Source organism: Apus apus, chromosome 22 (assembly GCF_020740795.1).
Source record: "Apus apus isolate bApuApu2 chromosome 22, bApuApu2.pri.cur, whole genome shotgun sequence".
Lineage (NCBI taxonomy): Eukaryota > Metazoa > Chordata > Aves > Apodiformes > Apodidae > Apus > Apus apus.
The window spans coordinates 154,546-177,795 of NC_067303.1; the positions used below are offsets into that span (position 1 = coordinate 154,546).

The window sequence follows — 23,250 nt, forward strand, 5'->3', positions numbered from 1 at the left end:
TGTGTTAAAAGCTGCTATATGCTGGGCTTGCAGGATAGGGCACTGAGACATCGCAAAAGAATGCCCACAATTAAACACATCTGAACTCATCTCCCAGAAATCATCCAGAATCCCAGAAACTGGCCATGTTACGCCCCAGAAAAGCATTATATAGCACCAAAATAGCATGGAAAAGATCTTGAGAGCAAGAGGACTGCAGAGGCTACCAACACACTCACCAGTTGTTGACTTGCAAGAGGGTCAGGTTGGTTTGGGCAGCAATTTGCCTCTTCTCATCCTCTGTGGGATAGGGGTGCTGGAAAAAAAAAAGAAAAAAAAAAAAAGAGAATGCAGCAAAATAACGTCCCCATTTTTTCCATTTTACAAACCCAAACTTGGTGGCTTCTTGAATTTGCAAGGCTTAAGGTGGCATCTGAGAGCATCAGTTTCCTTGGTGTCCTTAGGGCTTTTCCAAGACTTTTCCTTGAAGGAAGATATTTGTTGTTGTTGTTGTTTGTTTTATTGATTTTCTAACAACAGTTGTTGGTAAAGGTGGGATTTAGTCTTCAAAACCTGTTGTCACCCACAAGGTTCCTTATGTGCATCAATAAAACACCTGGAATACCTGCCCTAGGAGGCTACTAGCACTCAAAGCTCCATCAACTCCCTCCCAACTGTGCTAAAGTCCTCCTTTCCAACCCCCAAAATTAAAATATCAAACCAGCCTCGCATGTCATTTTTTGGACCCCCAAGCAAGTGTTGATTCACATGACTTCTTTTCCAGCTGTTTGCCCCCAAACAAGTGTGAGTTCCTTGACAAAACCGGTCAAAGTCATGCAGGAAACAACCATCCCAGCAGGGCCTCAGGGATGCCAAAGTGATTAAAAATGGCTCTTTTTCGGCAAAAATATCTCTATTTTTGGCATATTTTTTCCAAGACTCCTTCTTTCTGCTCGTACTACAAAACTCCCAAACCCAATACAACAGTAAACATCAATGCTGTTAAGTTAAAAACCACATCATCTATGATACCAGATGGTGAAGCCCAAGCTTGGGGAAGCCCAGGCATCCTCTGACCATGAGGACCTGGCTGAGAGCAAGTCTAACAGTCCAGTAGAAGAATAATTTCAGTTTTTCGATCCAGTTTTGGAAATTTCACGCCATGTGGTTCTCCTAACACCTGGCAGAAAATAGTTCTTTGGTTTCTGGTCTTTTAAATCCTTCTGTTTTCGAACCTGCAGTCCAGCCCTCCAAAGGTATGGGAGGTGCATGATGCAGCTTGGGATGGCAGCCTAACACAGATGCTCTTGTCCTCAACGCAAGAAATACAAGATTTCCCATATACAAAAAAAGGCTGGAAAGTTGCCAACCAGCTGCTGCTCCATGTCCTGGGTCATGCTTGTTCCTGAAATTGTTCCTTGGAACTGCTGTTTTCTGTCTTGCTGTTTCATCTGTAGGTCTCCCACTCCTGGAGACCCTCACGCAACTCTTTGCAACCAGCTTCTGAGTCGTCTCCTGGACAGATTATTGATGAAAAGGGTTTTTTTTCAGCTTTTTGCCCTTCTTCCAGCCTTGCTGGAGAGAGAGCAGTCTCCTAGCAAAAGAATATCCTTGTTGCTTCCTCTGAACTCCCTCTGTCTACCTACTTCTCCAACTGCCAAAAAATGGGACAATGTAGCAGTTCTGCATTTCAACTGGTTGCAGATGTGCCCCAACCAGACCTGTGGGGCAGCTTTCACACCTCAGCATGCTGGAAAAGGGTATTTTGGAGTTGTTAACAGCAAAAACTGCTCCATTGCCCATCTGCAATAAGTCATGGAAGGTGTCCTCTTGCTTGGTTTGCTTCTTCAAGCATTAAGGGAACATTTTTGCCACCTGCAGTGAAAATGGTCATCCCAGAATATTCCCAAAATAAAATCAAATCCACTTTGTGAATTTAGATATAAATTCAGACAAATCACCACCTTGATTTGTTAATATTGGGGATTTTTTCCAGCTTGAAGAAGGTTTTGGTGGCTGCAGTGCTCACCATGAGATGCTGGAAGAGCCATGATCGCATTATGTTGGTGGCGTGTTTGGGCAGGACACCTCGCTTGTTCTTGGACTTCTTGTCCTCACCATCAAGGAGGGAGGTGAGATCCAGGTTCACCTGCCAGGGGAGAAAAAGGAGAGAAATTGCTGAAAACAACGATGTGCAACCCAAAAAATAAGCAAAATTAACCCAAAAAACTGAGCAAAACCAACCCAGAAAATGGGGAAAACCAACCCAAAACCCAAGGAAAACTGATCCAAAAACTGACCATAACCAACCCAAAAACCAAGCACAAACAATCCAAAAAATGAGAGCAATCAAACAAAGAAATGAGCAAAACCAAATCCAAAAAGGGAGTGGGTTTGAGTGCAAAACACAGGAACTCAGAGAAGGCATCAAACCCCATCCTTTACCCAAAAATTTTGCATTAAATCCACAATTTCCCCCACAATTTCTATCTCCTTTTTTTTTTTTTTCCCCCTTTCTTTTTTTTCTCCAATGCTTTGCAAAGGGCAATGAGCTTATTCTCCCTGGTGATGGCACCAGCACAGCTGGGGACCATGGTGGCAATGTCACAACTGTTTTCCATGGTTAAAGGAGATTAAAGGAGAAAACACTTTAAACTTTTAAAAAATAACAACAACAAAAATCAAAACAAAAACAAGACCACAGAAAAAAACTCAAACTAAAATATTAATTTCTAAACCCAAGATTAAAACTCTTTGCTTCATTAAACCTTATCAAACCTGTGTTCTTCACCCAGCCACTTCCCACCATGAGGAGTAACATGCCCATTGAGTGAAAATTCGCTTTTTCGCCCCCAAAATAAAAATAAAACATCTTGCTGAAAGAGAAGTTTTACTGAGGTTGCGGAAAGTGAACTGAAATCTCAGCGCTCACATTTAAAAGGGATTTTTTAAATATTTTTTTCCTCAGCTCTTCATTTGCTTCTCCTGGATGAATAAAACATCAGGTCAGCAGGCCCCTGAAACTCCCCTGGGCTCCGGTTGCATAAATCATGCTGGCAGTGCGGGAAGAGCATCCAGAGGTGCTTGTCTGGGGCTCTTTCCCTGCCCTGATATTCTCTGTGCGCGTGTTTTCCCACCACAGAGGGTTTTGCTGCAAGATTTAAGTTGGTGACAGGGAGATATTAAAGAAAGAAATTTTTTAAATCATTGCCCAAGCAATAAAACCTGTCAGGGAGGTGCCATTTCCAAAATGCCATTTATTTATTTTTTTCAGGAGGCTCCTGCAAGTAAATTGGGGAGTTTCAGAAAACAATTTGCATAGGGGGATTTTTGCTGATCTGCCCCCAGGAAACAGAGTAGCAGAAATCAGTGTGGGTTTTTTTCCAAAATTCCTGGAGAATGAGGGTTTGGAAGAGATTATGAGTTAACTAGGATAGCATGTTGTCCTTATAAATCTATTTCTACCCCAAATTGTCAACTCATTGCAAGTTGTAAGGCGGGGAAACCCTGTGCAGTTATTGGCAATGACAAAAAAGGAATAAAAAAAGAGGAGATGGCTAAAAAGTCTCCAAAATTCCATAAAGTAAGGAAAAAAATTAGACTTGCCTGTGAGCAGTGTGACTGCTGTGCCCGACAGGCGATCTCAGATCCATAACAGTAATAATTTATATCATGTGATATGATTGATATGATAAGATGTAAGGTAATGTAATATATTGTGTTATGTTGTTGCATGTTCTGTTCTGTTCTGTTCTATTCTATTCTATTCTATTCTATTCTATTCTATTCTATTCTATTCTATTCTATTCTATTTGTTTACATACCATACTATACTATGATACATTATTAATAGAATATTTAGTAATTGTAATAATTACTCTTTTAATTAAGATATTTATTTTTCATTTTATAAGCATTACTATAATTTGTTAGGTCATTGCTATAACTTTTTAGGCACCCCAAAGGTGCCTAGCATATGGATTCAATCAATGTTTCTTGCTAATTAAGAATTTAGGATAGTTCCAAGGGTTGAATTTATGGAGAACTGGGGTGTTTGCTTGCTGCAGCAGTGCAAAATACCCCCTAAAATGGCATTTTGAGGTGGGAAGGTCTTACCTGGGCGTTGGGGATCTGCAGGGCACTGGGTGCGATGGCTTGGGCAAGGACCTGGCCCTGCGATGTCACCATCGTCACGGGCTGGTACAAGGCTCCACCTGTGGAAAAAAGGCTCGTGGGTGCACGGAATCCCCAGATTTGTACCCCTCCCTGCCAGCCCCACCCTCATCCTTACCTGGGACGGCAGGTGAGCCGCTGCCGGCGCTCATGGCCAAGTTGCCTGGCGGTAGCGTGGCCGCTGGCACCACGATGCCCGGCGGCGGGTTGGAGGTGGGTGGCAATGCTGCGGGTGAGCTCTGCAGCATCTCCTGGGGAAAAACAGATCAACAACTTGAACTTCCAAGACATGGTTTTCATTTCCCCCTGCAATAAATTTGCCCTGTTGCTTTTTGTTTGTTTGTTTGTTTGTTTGTTTTTTACTGCAGGTGGTTCTACAGGTAAAAAAGAAATTTTTCATTTTGTTTCAATTGCAAAAAAAGATGGAAAAATAAGGACTTATGCTTTACAAAGCTCTCACTTAGTCTCTCCCCCAAACTCTGCTTATTTGTACAGCCACTATTTCCTATAAGGAAAAAGGAGAGGAAAAAAGAGCACAATGAAGAGCAGAGATTTCTTCAATCTTATTTCTATACATTTCTATATTTTTTGGTGCTTTGACTGAAACTAGATGAAGCAGCATTTGCTAAAAGCTGGGACAAACACCATGATTGCCCCTTGCCAGAATAACAGTAAAATAATGATGATAATAATTTAACTCAATTTTATATCATTCTTCGCAGCTTGAAGCTAACTTATTGAAAAAACAGGCTTTTTTTTTTAGCCAGAAGCTGTAATTTTTGTATCAGTCCCAGCTCTGGGGTGGCTTTGGCATGTGAGCAGCAATTTGCCTTAATTTGGATGCATTTCTTCAAGAAACCTATTTCTTATCTTAAGAAAAGAGGACTTCTCAGGACTCGCAACATGTAATGACACAGGTAAAAGTGACCACACAAACACAGTCAGGTCAGGAAAGCTGTAGCTCCTCTTTTCCTTGCAGTAAAACCATAAAGATGGTAATTTGAACACACAAATAATTATTTTTACATCAAGAGGTGATGTAGGTATGTGGTTCAGCCGAGAATCAGAGTGCCCTTGTGTCTATGTAGATGTATTCCCCTTTGCTGGGGGGGAAAAATTCGGAAATTTTGCTGCAACTGTTGCAACTGTAAATTTTTGCTTCACCTCCTAGACATTCCTTTCAAAATTAATTTTGAAAATGCAAATAAAACAATAAAATGTACTTTTAAAAATATTTGTTCCCCATCTCCAGCCTTTTGGAGGAAATTATTTCCGGTTGAAAAACTGGGATTGCTCAGGATATAAAGAGCAAAAATTAGTTGCTTTTTCCAACACTTTTCCTAAGTGCAGCTAAAAAAGCACAGTGGAAGTATTCATATAAAACCAAGTGTGTCCTTGGAGAGCCTCAGTTGTCAGATACGGCCAGAGACAACCAGAAATTTGGACCAGTCTGGAAACCTCCAGCTTTCCTCTCTCACCGTTGTTTGTTGTTTTTTTTTTTCCCCACAGTTCCCCAAAAGAAGGGCATCCACCAGAAGACTGTTTTTGGAAGTGCACTGGGAAGAAATAATTTGGGATATTGGAAAAAGGGAACAAGAAATTGCCCACATATAGTGGGCAAAGCTATTTTCAGCAGCATCTTCTGATGGCAAAAAATGGCACTTTTTTGGGTCGCATAGAGGAGAAGTGTCCCAAGCCCAGCAGTGTAAAAAAAGGCAGAATATTGGAAATTATTAGGAAAAAAAAAAAAAAAAATCATGGTGTTTCACAGTGGCAACACCACTGTGAAATCAAGGGTATCCAGTGGAAGTGGAGGCTTAAAATAAACATTGATAACTCCAAGATTAAAAAGGTATATTTTGAATACTAATTGCCTTGGATGAAAAATGCCAGCCAAGTTATATTATGCTTGTGGTATTGCTGCAGAGGAAAATAGTTTATATTTTAGGACTCAAAGAAGTTGAAATGTCTCCAGCAATTTTGAAACTTGAGTGTAAAACAATGCATCACTAGAGGGCTCTGCAGACCCGTATCTCGGCACCGACCTTCTACGGCTCTACCATAAACCACAATTTCTCGGAATTAAAAGTCCTTTAAAGGAAGGAAAAGACCTGATACATATTGCATCACACAAAAAAACCCCATCTTTTTTACAATATGGCAAATGACCAAGTGGCCATGTGTAAGTGCTAGAATTTGGTGCTCTTTGAGCTAGTGTCCTGCTCGTGCTTTATGATACTGCCATTCATTTTTGGCTGCATAAAAATTTCCCTCTATTCTTAACTTTGTGAAGTTTATTTGTGCTCGAGTAAAGCTGAGGAAAATTGGAGTTTGGAGAAAAAAGAAACTGGAGTTTTCCCAGAAAGACGTGACCAAATTCAGTCATGTAAGAAGATCCATAAGGCTCCTTCAGGGATGGAGGGGTGAATGGAAGGAGATGGAGAAAAAAAAAAAAGTTGGCTTTAAATAACAGAAAACCAGGTTTGTCCACAGCACAAACTTGGATAAAGATCTATACAGAGAAATGATGCACTGAATCAGGCCAACCCAACTATCAGCCTCGAACCACCAGCAAGATGGGGAGGAAGACAAGAAGAAGAAACACTGTCCTGGAAATGCCCATATAAACACTGTCAATCTACTGCAATTCTCACTCAAAACAAATGCTGAAAAAGGCAAGATTAAATGAAATTTTCAAGTCCCTAGCAGTGCTGTCATTCCCATTATGAGTGGCTTTGTGGAAGTTTTTTTCTTGCAACTGAAATCAACTGGGGAGCAATGAGGTGCACTTTGACATTGAAAGAAAGTTGAACTGATTTACTTTAAGCATTGGGTTCAATTGGCTTTTCCCACCCCTTGCCATGCAACACACACAGAATCACAGAATCACTTAGGTTGGAAAAGACTTTCAAGATCATTGGGTCCAACCACTAACCCTAGTCTACCAAGTCCAGCACTAAGCAATTTCCCCAAGTGCCACATCTAGATGATTTTTAAACACATCCAGGGATGGTGGCTCAACCACCTCCCTGGGCAGCACATTGCAATGTCCAACAACCCTTTCAGTGAAAAAGTTCTTCCTAATGTCTAGCCTAAACCTCCCTTGGTCCAGCTTGAGGCCATTTCCTCTTGTTCTATCACCAGTTACTTCTGAGAAGAGACCAGCACCTACTTCTTTACAACGTCCTTTCAGGTAGTTGTAGAGAGCAATGAGGTCTTCCCTCAGCCTCCTCCTCTTCAGACTACATAGCTCCAGTTCCCTCAGCTGCTCCTCATAAGACTTATTCTCAAGGCCCTTCACCAGCTTTGTTGCCCTTGTTTGGACACACTCCAGCACCTTGATGTCTTTCTTGTATTGAGGTGCCCAAAACTGGATACAGTACTAGAGGTGTGGCCCCACCAATGCCAAGTACAGAGGGAAGATCACCTCCCTCATCCTGCTGGCCACACTATTCCTGATACAGCCAGGATTCCATTTGCCCTTCTTGGCCACATGGACACACTGCTGGCACATATTCAGCCACCTATCAATCAGAATATTCAGAATATTCAGGTCCCTTTCTGCTAGGCAGCTTTCCAGCCACTCTTCCCCGAGCCTGTAGCATTGTATGGGGTTGTTGTGGCGCAAGTGCAGGCCTTGTTGAACTTCACACAATTGACCTTAGCCCATCAATCTAGTCTGTCCAAGTCTCTCTGTAGAGCCTCCCTACCCTCAGGCAGATCAACACTCCCTCCCAACTTGGTGTCATCTGCAAACTTACTGAGGGTGAATTCTATCTCCTTATCAAGATTGTTGATAAAGATGATAAAAAGAAGTGGTCCCAATACTGAGCCCTGAGGAACGCCATTTGTGATGGGCCACCAGCTGGATTTAACTCCATTCACCAGTAATCTCTGGGCCTGGCCATCCAGCCAGTGTTTGACCCAGCAGAGTGTGTGCATGTCCAAGCCATGAGCAGCCATTTTTTTCATCAGAATGCTGTGGGAAACACTGTCAAAGGCCTTACGAAAGTCCAGGTAGACAACATCCACAGCCTTGCCCTCATCCACCAGCTGGGTCATCTTGTCATACAAAGAGATCAGGTTTGTCAAGCAGGACCTTCCTTTCATAAATCCATGCTGACTGGACCTGATTGGCTGGTTGTTCTGTATATGGTACACAATGGTACTCAAGATCATATGCTCCATGACCTTTCCTGGCAACGAGGTCAGACTGACAGGTCTGTAGTTCCCTGGAGCCTTTCCTGTGGATGGGTAGCACATTTGCTACCCTCCAGTCCCTCTTCCCAGTTAGCCAGGACTGCTGGTAAATGATGGAAAGAGGCTTGGCAAGTGCATCCACCACTCCTGGGTGGAACCCATTTGGCCCCATAGACTTATGGATGTTTAGGTGGTGCAGCAGGTCTCATTCTGGCCCATCTCCCTGTTTTCCAGCTCAAGGGACTGGGTGTCTAGGGAGCAACCCATTCAGCTGCTATAGACTGCTATCTACTGCATCTAGTAAAGGATGGAGATTGTCCCTAGTCCTCCTTTTGTTATTAGTGTATTTATAGAAAGCTTTTTATTGTCTTTGACAGCAGTACCCAAGCTGAGTTCAAGTTGAGCTTGGGCCCTCCTAATTTTCTCCCTGCATTGCCCTACTACATCTCTGTATTCCTCATGAGAAGCCCGTCCTGTCTTCCAGAGACCATAAACTCTCATTTTCTTCCCAAGTTCCAGCCAAATCTTTCTATTCAACCAGGCCAGTCTTCTTCCCTGACGGTTCATCTTTCAGCACAGGGGACAGCAGCTTTAAGATTTGTTATTGAGGAATTACCCTTCATGACAGTCTCCCGAGGGACTTTGTCAATCAGTCTCCTGAACAGATCAAAGTTTGCCCTCTGGAAGTCCAAGGCAGCAGTTTTACTGACCCCCCTCCTTACTTCTCCAAGAATAGAAAACAAAGCTTTTTCTACGCCCTAGACTTCCCCCAACTGTTACTTCCCCACGAGTCCTTCTCTGTTCATGACCAGCAACTCCAGAAGGGTACTCTTCCTGGTTGGCTCCCTCACCAGCTACATTAGGAAGTTATCTTCCATGCACTCCAGGAACCTCCAAGATTGTTCTCTCTGCTGTACTGTATTTCCAGCAGACATCTGGAAAGTTGAAGTCCCCCATTAGAACAAGGAATAGCAACTGTGAAACCTCTCCATAGTTTTCTTGCTGCGCAATGGCTTCCAGTTCCTCCTGTTCAATGCCCATGCTGCGTGCATTGGTGTCCATGCACTTCAGCTGGGCTAACAATCCTGCCACCACTTCGGGGACGGAAGTCCTAATTGCTGTCTGATCATTCTCAGCCACTTTTATGGTTACTAACCTATTAGTTATCCCTGTGCTTTTGATGCCCCATGTATCACCATCTTCCACCTCAATTGAGAGGGCAGACTGGAGGCCATCCTTAGGCTCATCTCTACTGAGCCTGATTTTATCCCCTAACCCGTTCGAGCCTAGTTCAAAGCCCTTTCAATGAGCTCCACCAACTCATGCGAAAGGATCCTTTTCCCCCTTTGAGACAGATGTACTCTGTCTGTCACCAGCAGACTCGGTACCCTACAAACTTCACCATCTGCCTGAGCAGATCGTTTATTTGCTCATAGCACACACAGGTGGTATCTCGGGCTCTCTTTGGTACAAGTGCCAGGCTCAGGCATTCACTGCAGCTGGAGACCTGCGTGTGTGGGAGCTCAAAGTTCCCATACTCTTTCTCACAGTGGCTTTTGTCTGTGTTATGACCATGATCGTCTCCCCTCCCACTCACCCCTATGGCTAGCTGCCCAGCACCTCCCCTCTCCTCCCCTGTCTGAAAAACTCAAAAAATGTTCATTAAATGAGAAGGAGTTAAAAAGGCTCTATGAGGACTCAAGGAAGAGGAATGAAGGCAAGTGTAAACCCATCAAAAATGGAAGAAGGGGAATTGCTTGGTGGACTTGCAAGCCAAGGAGACTAAAACTCCTCCACAAAGCAAAGCAGAGCACGAAGTGGCAAAGGGATGGAGAAAACAGGGTAGAAAAATATTTATAAGGTTCAGGGACAGCTCACCACACCAAAAAAGACCCAAAATTTTCACCCCAACTTGGTCAACGCCAGGAGTCATCACCAGACGCGGCAACATGAAAAAATTTCAGCATGACTTGAAACACCCATTTGGGTGCTCTCTCATTTGCCATCACCTCCAGGCATTTTGGCATTTCCAGAATTTCTCACATTTTTCCATCTGAACACCAAGCCAACGACTATCCTTTTTTAATACACCAGGGAAATCCAACCCTGGTTCTCTCACAATGACATTTTCTGACTGTTGTTTTCTGTTTTGGTTGACATCCTTGTTATTGTGTATCCATAACTTTTTAAGCAGGCTGTCCCATAGTAAAAAACTTTGCAAAAAAATGGAAATACTTTGCTCTCATGCCCAACCTGCTGTGTCTTCTCACAAAATGATCAGTCCCTCCTACACCCTGAGAAAAACTGTCTTCCGAGAAATCTCATTCATTGATATTAATTGCATTCCTATTATTTAGATATTTTTAAATTCCTAAATTAGTGGCCCCTGAGCTGCTCTACCTTCCCTCAGTATGAAATTAATAGGAAAATAATTAGTGCAATTATCCTGCTTCCCATTTTTGTGAACACAGATCCCGTGATTCTTCAGCTGTCTGGAGCATCTCCAGCCCTTCAAGCTCAATTGATGGATATAAAGTATTGCTACCCCTTTTTTTAACTTGTAAACTCAAGTATACTCAATGAGTTGAGGCACTCAGACACTTGACATTGCTTAGTTGGATAACTGGAAAAAAAGTCACCCTTTTATCATCACTGGAACATCATCTGATGACCAGGTAAGATGGTGGCTCCTTCTAGTTTATCACGGTGAATATTCTGGTTCCTGTTGACTGCTCCTTTTATTGCTGAGCCAGCATTTCCCCTCCAGTTGGGTCTTTCCTGGGTGTATTCCCATTTATTTAGCGTCTCCGAATCCTCACTGGAATTTTCAACTTTTGAGTCTTGCCTGGGAGGGAAACACCAGCAGCTCCAGGTCTGCAGGAATCAGAAGCACTTGGTACCTCTCCACAGGCTTGATTATTTTCCAGAGACTCATGTTAATTTTCTGATATGATCCCCACTTCTTTGTGAGGGACTAAATCCTCATTACTTTTCCTGACCAATGCATTCTAATTAGACCAACACTTTAAAAAAAAAAATGAAAGGGGGTTGGGGGTGGGGGGGAATCACAATAGCCACAGGAAGACTTTCCATCTCATTAACTCCTTCACTTATTATTTCCATGAAAATTACTGATAAAAAACGTGCATCTCCATTTGCTGGGACCAGGAGCTTCGTCGGTTCATATCTAACATCTCTCTCATCACCCAGGATGTGAGTTGTTGCCATGGGAACGCACAATAATAGAAACTAATAAATTACAAACGAGATGCTCGTTGAGCAATTATTGTTCTCTTTTATGCAAGTGTCTTGCTAATTTTGATCATAAGGAATGCTACCATAAAGCAGCAAAAGTAAGCAGTAAGTCCATTTCTAGAGATTATTACAAAATACAGAGTGGCCAGTTGTTTTGTTTGGGTTTTTTTTTAGACCAATGATTAAGTGGTTGGGTGCTTTCAGGAAACCCAAATAAGAAAGAAAACTTTCTGGAGAACTTTTCCCTCCCTGCTCTGGGGAAGACAGTGGCTGTAAACATCATGTTGAGAACATGAAACTGCAGTGCTTGGAGCCAAGATGCTAAAAGCCCATTGTTCCCCTTCTCACCACCCTAAAAATGTCCTGAAAAGCCCTAAAAAAGCACCCCCCAAAAAAACCCCTTCCCTCTTTTTGGGGAGAATTCCAAGAGCTGTCTGTGGATGCTCTGGCTTATTTTGAGTTTGCTGCAGTTGCTTCTGGAGGTACTGTGCAACCCTAAATTTAATTTTCTGCAAAAAATATCCCTAAGGGTCATCCGATGTTGTGCATCAAGGAAGTTTTTTGGGATGCAACCAGCCAACATTTATTCCCTGTGCTGCCAATGCACATAAAAACCCCAACCCATGGAAAAAAACCCACAATTTTTTCAAGATATTAAGTTAAAATCCCTTATTTTGTCCCAAAAGCCATCTAGGTGCAAATTGTGTTGGTCATTTCATTTGATACTTCTGCAATTCTTGGGCATCCCCTTGTTCATTCTTGCTGTGCTTGAATCACCAAATGTTTCCTTCTCCCAGCTAAAACCCAAATCACGCCAAAAAAAGTCAAGGCAGGAATCTGAATTCCCAAAATCTGTTCAACTGCCTTGAAGACAAGAATGGTGAGAGAGGAAATGGTGGATAAAATCATGGTGTTTCTGTCTCTCTCACCAACAAATGATATTTTTTAATTTAAAAAACGCAAATTTCTTGTCCATTTTCCCATGCGTTCGTATGGCTTCTGCAGTTCCTCCCCCCCACACTTTTCATTGCTGCAACATCAGAGTTTAGGAGAAGTCCTCATCTGTTGGCTTTGAAGATACAAAAATGTTGGGGTTACAGCTTTGCCAAACCCACGAAAAATAAGAAGGCCATGAAATAATTTTTTTTTTAAAGAATGAAAAAAATCAACAGAGAACTATTGCACTATAGGAATGAAATATGCATTATTTTTAATTATGTTCCTCACTTAGGAAGGGGGTTTGATGACTTGTCAGGAGGCCGCAGGAGTTGTAGAGCAGTCTCCCAGCCTCATTGGCCCAACTCACCTATTGGCCAATGGGGAACAATGGTGAATACCAGCAATCTGAAGGAGTTACCTGGGGGTGGATGCTGATGGAGGAGGGGCTGGGGGAGTACGGTCCCCCCAGGTCATTCCTGAGTAGGTTGTCACTGTGCATCTTGGTTTTGAGGCAGGTGATGTAGCGGTTGCAAAAATCCTTGCACAACTCGTTGACCTTCTCCAGCTCCAGGAGATGGATGCGCAGCACCTGGATTGCCTTCACCATCTATGGAAGGACACAATGGCAGAATTAAAATAACTCTTTTCCTCTGCTTGTCAGAAAAAAGCTTAAAAAATTTCAATATTCTCACAAAAAATCAAACCTGGAACAGATCCTTGTGGCAGAACTAAATGCATTTCCTTTCTAAACTCAACAAAAAAAGCCAAAAAAAAATCCATATTCTCACCCAAAACCCATCCCAGAGCAAACCCCTCTGCACCTCCACACTTCTTTTCCCTCCCCATCACTCCTATCTCTGCAATCCCAAGAACCCAAAATTCATCACAATTGCCATTGCCTTCATCAGAATTGCTCCCCACGCCCCAAAGTAGTCCAAGCAAAAGCCCTGGTTGTCAAAAAGTGTTTGGTTATTCTCTGGAGGCCACTTCTTCTAACACGCTCACGGGGCTGCAGCTCTGCTGTGTGCCGGTGCTGGTGCCAAGCCTGGGCCTCATTAAAACGTGCCCCATAAACGTTCAAAAATTTACACATAAAACATTCCTCTTGCTGAGCTGAAACCTTCAGTTTTACAGCCGCTGTTTGAAATCTTGCATAATATATAAAATTTCAGCTATTCACTCCGGGGCAATAAATCTGGTTTTATGTAACAAAGCGTCTTTGCATTTCAAAGGCTGTTTTTAACTTGCAAATTTTAGTGGTCATCTTTACAAACTGCCAGTCGATACAGTTGGGAAACATCCCAAAAAATCCAGCGCCAAACTCAGATGGCAGCTCCACAATGGAGAAAGGGAATTTTGGTTGGTGAACAACAGTAACGATGGGTTGTTCCTGGGGAAAAAAAACAACATTATTTTGCTTTTCTTGGCTCTTTTTTTGCTTTTTTGGACTTCTTTGTGGCTTTATTCCCCTCCTCCACTGTCGGTGCAAGCCCAAGTTGGAGGCGTCATGCCCTGGCTCTCTGCATCCTCCCAGGTCCCAGGGCTCAATGGCCATGAAAGTCAATATTCAAGGGCAAAGGCAAGAAGACCTGACACATATACGTATAAAAAATAAATCTCTCAATTATCTCAGCTCATTTGCTTAGGGTCTCATTTTATGTCCCTGCTCCACTGCGCAGTATATCTGTCCGGATAAAGAGTTACAGTCCGATGGCGTACGTGCATGGGGTTGTAAAAAATACAGATGCTGAATTAATTGACTGTGTGGCACTCGGCAGCTGATTGAGTTGATAATGGTGAGATCTGACCTTTTTCTAATTTCTAATTATGTGCATCTCGGCGGTGAGGAATACATGACTCTTATTCTAATGATAGCTAATGCCGCTGGCCTTTTCATTCCTGCTTTCCCATCACCAATTCCCAGTGAATTGGTGGCGTTTAAAAAAAAACAAACCACACTAAAAAAAAAAAAAAAAAAAAAAAAAAAAAAAAAAAAAAAAAAGAGGAAAATGCAAATAGGGAAAAAGTCTCTGTTCAAGAACAGGTGGAAACACTCTTTTATCCAAAATTCCCTCCCATTGGCACTTCCCAGCAACTAGAATAGTCCTTTGTCAGCATCACATTAACCATTTTCTCTGTCTTGATGGAGGCCAACCACCCTTGGAGGCCTTTAGAGAAGTTTAAGAGTATTGGATTAGAATGAATACATACAGTTATGCCCTAGAAATAGTTAAAAAATATATATTTACACACACGTGAATATAAATACATTCAGTGCTGTGAGGCCATTCATGGGATGAAGTTATATCTCTATGGCTAAATTTCACCTCAGCAGCAACAGTTGCTCCTAAACACAACGCTTGTAGTCCAAAAAACATTATTGGTGTCATTTTTTTGGAAAATACCACAAAAAAAACCCCAGTGAAAATAGCTTCTGTGGACACTTCTCCTGCACTGATGTTTGATATATGTAGGAACGGGTTTTCCTCCTCCAAAATTTTATGTGTCTTTTAGCTTCAGCTGACTGTCTCTCTCCTCACTGCACCATTTTTATCTAATTTAATGCAATGGGGTTTTTTTGATACACCTCAACATTTGATCCATGTTCAGTCCCCAAAATTAAATAATCCAAAATGTTGTTTTTTTGGTCACTCATCCCTGAGCTATTTCTGTTCTTGCCTCTAAAACTTTGCAAGATGGCCTGTATTTTTTGAAGGACTTTCCTCAGACTGCCAAGGCATTCTTGATTTAGGGATCTCTCAAAACTCCTCCACAAGCTGAACTTGGGGACAAAAGATGCTGGATTCTAATCCAGCTTGAGATTGTTGCTATTTTTAGGAATGTGTTAGTTTTGCACTTGGATGGGCACCACTCATTCTTCTTCCCTTCATGGGAGGTCGTTGGATGAACTCACCTCTTTTGATAACTACAATATTTGGAAAAAGCTGCCTGTGAACTGCCTGATTTTGCTTATTTTCTGGCATGCAAATCCCTCTGCAACATGATCCAGGGGACATGGCAACCTTCAGGGAATGTGTTTTGCTCTTTGCATCATCAGAGGTCGGAAAACTGCCTCTTTTCTTTGTAAAAGTTCACTAGCAGAATGCTTGAAGGGTGCACCGCACCTGGATGGTGCCATGGACCTGTCTACCCACTTGCTTGCGATGCAGCCCACATGTGGAGGCTTCATGGACAAAATAATGGGATTTTGGGATGTTTCCTGAAGTGCCTGTAAGAGAAAAGTTCAATTCCAAGCAGTGTCTTGTGAGGCACCTTCCATCAGCATTGGATACTGTAAGAAATTTGGATTGCTATTACAAGAAAACCACCAAAAATGGTCCAAAGTGTCCTAAACCATTGACATGCATCACTCTTCTTCAGAAATAGATCTTATTTTGTCTTGTTTCTAGAACAGGATCCGACCATCAGACTTGAAACAAGATGGTGACAGACAAGAACATAGATGCTATCAAGAGCTGCACCAAAGAGCAGTAATTCCTGCAGAGATTCCAAGGTTTGGGGCTCAAACAAGCCATCAATCTTGGCTGTTTCCAGGAAATGCATTGTCCTTATGGTGTTAGTAGGAAAACTAGCCAAAAATTGGGAAACAGTTTGTTTCCACAAGCAGTCTTATGGAATAGATCTCAGAGGTCCTAGGGAAGGTCTTGCAAGGTATGTGGAGAACATTGCCAAGATGGCCCATGCTACAAATAGAGCTCTAAAACATTTCTCAAGATAGTAAATCTCCATAACTTGTTCCTCATCCCTTACCCTCTCCCCACCTCCCCAAAACCATCTGACAAGCCCCAGCTGCCTCTACCAGGTTGTCCAGCTCAGGGTCATCACTGAAGAAGGGTTTGTGCTCCTGTTCCTGCTGGTGGACGAAGTTCTCTATGTCAACGTCGAAGCTGGCTGAGGTGATGCACTCAGAGCCCTGCGTTGCCTGCTCGCACTTCTCAAAGAGCAGAGTCAGCAGCGGGAACAGTGGGTGCCTGCAGAGGACAAAGCAGACCCTTCATAACGTCCAGTGCTTAAGGTCCCATTTCCATTTTTACCACACAACATCCAGCCATTCCCTCCCAGCATGGTGGTACAAACCTCAGGCCCAAGCCAATATTGAACCTGATCCCTTTAGAGCTTTTCTAACAACAACAAAAAGCTTAAATATTTCAAAATTCACCATCTTCTCCACCAGGCAATTGCTTCTCCCCAACATGTGTGTGGTTTCCATCATTGCACCAAAGCTGGCATTTCCAAAATGTTTTGCCAAGAGCAAAAAGGTATGGCTTTGGTGTAGTTGTCTTGGGGTCATCTGCTGTCCTGGTGGTTTTGCATTTTGGGGATCAACATCAGCACCTGCTCATCTATGGTAATATTTTACCCCAAAATGTCTGTCTTGGTAGGAGACACCAGATGGGGATGAGCAGGTATTTCCATGTGTCCGCAGCATCCTATGGACCAACACTGCTATGGGTTGCTTCTCCACCAAGAGATATCTTCGCACATCTGTCAAGCACATCCATGTCAATGCACAAAGTAAAAGCTGGGTCGAATCCTATTTCTTTTTTTGCCACAAGATAGCTCTTAGAAAACTAAGGTTTACAGTTCTCCTGGCAAATCCAGAAATTGCTCTAATGATGCTGCTACACTAATGCATTATAAAATGCAAATATACGAACAGCACCAAAGCATGTGGAGAAGAAGGGGATGAAGACCATTAGTTAGCACAACCAAAAAATTACAAAAGTAATTAAAAAAATAAAGTTTTAATTAAGTCTTTCAGGGGAGAAATGCAAAATGCTGCTCCAAGGATGGTTTTCCCCAGCACCCCAGTTGTCCCAGTGCAATGGGACTCGCTCCACCATTTCACCTCCAAAAGATGTCCAAAAAGATGATGAGTCACTTCCCACCGCTCTTTTCCAAGAGAACTCAGGCGAAGGGGTTAAACCCCAGGGCTAAGTCTTCATTTGCAGCCACTAATACCACAGCATATTATAGTTTAATCTGTCCTGATCCCGATTTAATGCAAGATTCACCCAGGCGGGAGAAGGGAGTGGGGGTGGGGGGAAAATAATTTCATAATTTCAGCAGCCCTGCCTGGGCTGAGCTGAGAGATATGAAAGGCAAATTCCAGGCAGCGGGTGGAATTATTGGGATTTAAGAGCTGGTGGCTCAGCGGCAGGTGCCCGCTGCCTCTTCCAGAGCTGCTCCCTCAATTCTGTCAAGGCACGGAATTACCCCAAGGATGGGTGGGGGGGCACTGAGGGATGGATTTGCAGCCCTCAAGTGGCTTGTAGCCCCTTTGCTCTGAGGGGTTGCAGGTACCACAGGGGGGTTAAGACCATTGCTGGTATCACCATGTGCTCCTCGGTGTAAATAACTGGGGGGAGGGTAACTCCAGTGAAAGTCTTGGAGCACTGGCAGGAAGAAGGAGTTTTGCCTTTCAGCTGGAAATAAAAATAAAGCAAAATAAAATAAAATTAAATAAGATAAAATAGAATTAAATACAATATAATCCAATCAAGTAAATAAATAAAAATTTAAAAATAATACAAAAATATAAGAAAAAACAAAAGGCCCTCTAAAACAAAACAAAATAAGGTAACATAAAATCATACAATATAACAAAACAAGGGGGAGGTGCAGAGACAAGGGAGAGCCCAGAGGCCCATAGCTGAACACAATGTCAAGGAGTGGTGAAATTTGGGTTTCTGCCACAAGCTGTACTCTGAATTGGTATTGCAATTTTTATTTCTCTTCTGCATGTAAAAAAAAGTATCAGTTTTTCTCTATTTCTAGCCTTCCTGGAAAGGAAGGGAACACTAGGGGTTGGCAGGTGGACATTGTGGCATGGAAGCTGAGAGCTGGAGCCCTTTCTTGCTATGAAATTTTGGAGAAAAACAGCTGGATATCCAGGATGCATGGAGAAACAGGAGGATTTTGCCCACTGAAGGTGTTACAGAGGTGGAAAAATCACCCCTGTGGTACAAGGAAGAGTTTTGGGGTGGAAAAATTTGCTTTTGTAAAACATGGTTTTGCAAAAATCTTTTTGTTGTTTTTTTCTGTTTTTTTCCCTCAGGGAATCCTCCAAATCAAAGGGCTGAACCAGCCCTGACACTTCCCTGCCAGAGAGAGGTTGTTGGCTGCGACTCATAAAAAGGATTCAACAGATATGGGCTAATGAAAAGATATTAATTCCTCTAATGGCCTCGTTCCTCACCTTCAGTAGGCCTAACCTGCAGGTGCCAGCACCACTGGCATATCCCAACCTGCTTTCCTTTACTCAGCTCAAATATACACAAAAAAATTATATATATATACAAAAAAAAAAAAAAAAAAATATATATATATATATATATAGTGAAAGCAAAACAAACCTAAAAAAAAAAAATACAAACAACCAACCCCCCCAGAATAAAAAACGCAAAACTTAACACGGAGAAATCAAATATTCCTGCTTGGAAAACTCCATCTCGTGTTTCGTGGTGCTGGGGTTGTTTAAGCATCAGTTCCTGTGGGAGCAGCATCTAGACTGGTCCAAAAATCTGTTGGGAAGTCCTGGGTGCACAGTTGTATAAAGTGAATAAAATACTCGAGCTGGGAAAAAATTCCAGTGGAAAGTGATGCTGCTGGAGCAGTCCTGGCCAAGCTGCTCCCAGGTCAAGGAAGGTGGAGAGATTGACTTTTTATGCAAGCAGTGACTTCTCCTGTGGCTTTTCTACTTCCCATCACATTTTCCCAGAGTTTTGCCACCAAGTTGGTCAACCAACAGTTGCATCCAACACCTTCTGCCTTGGTGTAATTATTGTACATTAAGAAAAATCAATCATTCTGGGTAGAGGGTAGGACTGAAAATCTATAAGTAAGTGATGTGCAGGTATTGCATGCAGTAAAAAAAAAGTTCCTTGGGTGTGTTTTTAGAGATAAAAATATATTTGAGGGGTAGCTTTGGCTGATACCCAAAACCAAGCATCCAGGTTTGAGCAACAGGAGACCATGCCCAGGACCAGCCAACTATTTTTCCCCACTTTTCTGGGTGGGAAATGCCTCCAAAAAGGTATTTCTAGCTTTTATTTTTTGGTCATTCAAATTAAGGCTGTGAAAACTCCAAAGGGTTTTTTACTTTTGATATTTCACTAATGGTGAAAAAATCCTTGCAAGAAGTGCAAAGAAAAGGTGTTTTCTTTTCTTGAGTGACCTCTTTTGCCTTGAGAAAATTATTTCCAGCATTGGAAAAAATCTGGAGATCCACTGGGAATAATCCTTTGCATTTTCCTGGGATACTGGTGGGTTTATTCCATGCCTTCATCTGCCTTTTCAGGCCTTCTGGACTTGTAATATTTGGAGTCAAAATACTTTAATTCCTTCACTTCAATGCTGCAATTTTTTGGTTCACAAGTCCCCATGGCCCTGACTATTAACAGGGGGGTTAATCCTTAGTCTTAACACTTAACCCTAATTATAATACACATTATCATTACATCATTTTTGTGTACATTATAATATTGTAAATAATTACATCTTACATATAATTGCATATTAATTCTATAATTACACCATATAAATAATATGTTACTTAATACACTTACACAATAACATTACTGCAAATATATTTCAATATTATTATAGCAAGAGTGACATAAAAAGGGGACAAGTGTCTCATCGACCACGCACCCATTGCTGCCCGCACCCTGTACAGATGCATCAGCTGCCCATTTCAGATTCCTACTTGATTTTACTCCTGGGTGCTTTTTCAGCCCCAAATCACACGGTTTTGCCAAAATAAAGGGTAATTTGGAGGTTTTTTTGGGGTGTGAATATTTTTGAGAGAGATGCTTCAAAACCAGGTCCACAAAGAAGCTCCAGCTCCCTGCATAGTTCTTATCACTAATTATTATTCCTAAAAAGGAGCTAATTGCTAACACCCTCCCCCCATTCCAGTGTGTTAATTAATGCATTAGAGTAATAGCAGATTAATAATGCATTAAAATAATGAGTGCATCAACGAATTGATGCATCAACCATCAGATCGATGTTTTAATAATGCATTAGAACCACTAATGCATTGATGCAATAATGCATTAATAAATGCACTAATTAATTAACACCCACTGCTTCTTAGCTTGCATCACCTGTAGACAGCTCGTTTGTCGGCCTCCAGCTGCACCTGGGGGTCACCAGCCACGGCAGGGACCGGCGCGGTGGTGGCTGGGTTGGGGAGATGCACGGGCTGGGCCTTGGTGGGTTGCTGGGCTGTGGCTGTCATCTGGGAAAGGGGGGGAGAGGAAATAAAGGAGAGGGAAAAAAGGAAGAAAAGGAAATAAAAATGGGGTTTGTTGCATTTTTGTGTGTTTTGCTGCTTTCTGCGTGGAATTTTTAAGATTTAGGAGGGGGCAGCCCCATGGTGGGGCTCTGAGCAGGATGGTTTGCGGGCATAAAATGATATTTGCATTTCATCTAATGCTGGAAACAGCAGGTTTAAGATTTTCACACTTTACCCCGACTTTTTCACTTGGGGAAAACACAGGTCAAAAACATCCTGACATCCTTATTGCAACAGCAAAGCAAAGGTGGGGAGGAATTCATTATGCTTTAAATCAGCTGCTTGCCAAGAGTTTTTCCCAAGCAGGTATTACTGTCTAGACACACAGACATTTTCAACCTCCTTCCAAAATTACCTGAGCCTCTTCCAACTTGCCAAGCTTGGGGATGAGCCATTTTTGCTCCACAAGAAAAAAAAGAACAACCTTTTTTTTTTTTTTGGCCAATTCCTAAATCACCCACCTTTAGCCCCAGACTGCTAATGTGAAGCAAACAGGGCTGGATTCCACAGGGAAAATTCCGTCCACTCTGCACTAAATCCTTCTACTAATGAATATTTTGCTTTTTGAAAAAATTGCAATTATTTTCGTTCAATACATGCGTGCAAGATGGCAGAGGTGGGCACGCCAGCACACACATCAATCACTGTGCATCCCTCCAGCACAAACCCTATGTGCCCACCCCCTAAATTGCATGTATTTAGAGGCAATTTCTGCTTAAAATTAGTAATTGCATTAAAGAAATTGGAGTTACTTGCTGCCGGGCTGCAGATGGCTCCAATGTACACCCTGTGATGTATCACTTGATCTTCACAAGATTCAGTTAAAGATAAAAATTCAAGGAGAATTTTAATCAATTTGGCTTCAAATGCATCAGCAACCCCCCAGATCCCTAAATCTGGTGGTTTTACCTCAAAATTTTGCTGGAAAATTAACACAAAAGGGATGTTTCACCTGTTGTGGTGTGGAAATATTAAAAAATTACCATTTGCCTGTTTCCACTCATAAATTTTCAATCCTCCCTTGAGCTGGATAACAAAAGGAAGCCTCTGCCTCTTGCTAAATATATGTAATTTATTTATTTGTTTAATATACTTGTATATTAATTTCTGTGTGCAGTTATAGATGAAATATCTATATATATTACTTATTTATTGGTCTGATATGCTTATATGTTTCTGGGCTTATCATATAGAACTAAAATCTTTTTACACATAATTTATTTGTCTAATATACCATATTTATTTCAGCATATATTTAAATTCTCTAATAAAATCCTATATTTCTCTGATTATATATGAATAGTATTTCAAAATCTAGAAAATAAATATATTAAAACATATAAAATAAATATATAAATATATGCAATTAATATATAAAGAAAGATATAAAGAAATACTATGTTTTCATATGTTATATTTATGTTATATATATACATATACATACATATATATATATATAAAAAGACATGTATGCCCACAGTCTTCTCCAGCCAAACCCATCCTGATACTCAGTTTCTTGGCATGAAAACAAGCAGATATCTCACCTCCCTTAAAAGCTGCATAAACCCAAACCCAGTCCAAACCATGGCCACCTTTTGCTTTTAAAATGTTTGAGTTTAATATCTCTTGCCTGACCTTTTCCTGCTGATATGGTGCTTTTTCTTTCGTTCCTTTTTTTTTCTTTTTTTTTCTTTTTTTTTTTTTAAATCTCTTTTATTGTTTCTAACTCCAAAGTTTGGCTCCGGCACCTCTAAATTCATCCAGTGCTGCTTCATTGCTAACTCTCCCCACCCAGAACTGGATTTCCACTAAATCAATGAAAAATACTTTGGATTTCTCTTCCCCTCGCCCCCCCCACTTTCTATCTAAAACCAAAATAAAAGCAGATTTGGGATGCTCATGGAGAATCTCACCATGCTTTTGCTCTTTTTTCCCTGTTATCTCCCTTGAAAATTACTTTTTAGGGGGGGGAAAAGGGTTTTTCCTTTTTTCTTTCCATTTTTTTCCCCTCACCACGCTCATTTACCAGGATGCCAACATCCTTCTCTCGTCCTGCTGCAAGATCCTGCCAACTTGGCTCTTTTTCCAGCCAAGTCTGCAACTTAATCGGGTAATTATCAAAAAAACCCACCTCCACTGCAGCTGTTTGGAAGGTGTTACCTCACCTTAGGCTAAAGAATATAATTTAAAAAAAAAATTTAAAAATCCCAAATTGGCAGAAAAAGAGGCAAGAGGATGCTCGGATGTATTTGCAACCCAGTAGAGATGGTGGGTAGGGGAAAAACACAGCCAAAATATGGCTTAATGGAGCAGGTAGGGATGGAAAAGGAGAAAAAATGCAGCAGGTTTCTTGCTCAGGGCATCTCTGCAATGGTAAAATG

General features: G+C 41.7%; 1 protein-coding gene across 7 annotated transcripts in view; it reads right to left on the minus strand.

The window, feature by feature from the left end:
- Nucleotides 1–23,250, minus strand: part of PKNOX2 (PBX/knotted 1 homeobox 2) — an 89,781-nt gene that overhangs the window by 2,810 nt on the left and 63,721 nt on the right. For all 7 annotated transcript variants that reach the window (XM_051638726.1, XM_051638721.1, XM_051638723.1 and 4 more), the window contains 7 exons: nt 20,679–20,812; nt 16,367–16,538; nt 12,965–13,153; nt 4,271–4,403; nt 4,096–4,193; nt 2,009–2,128; nt 219–295 (listed from right to left, as the gene is read on the minus strand). In XM_051638726.1, the coding sequence (XP_051494686.1) occupies nt 219–295; nt 2,009–2,128; nt 4,096–4,193; nt 4,271–4,403; nt 12,965–13,153; nt 16,367–16,538; nt 20,679–20,812 (923 nt within the window). The remainder of the gene's footprint in view (nt 1–218; nt 296–2,008; nt 2,129–4,095; nt 4,194–4,270; nt 4,404–12,964; nt 13,154–16,366; nt 16,539–20,678; nt 20,813–23,250) is intronic.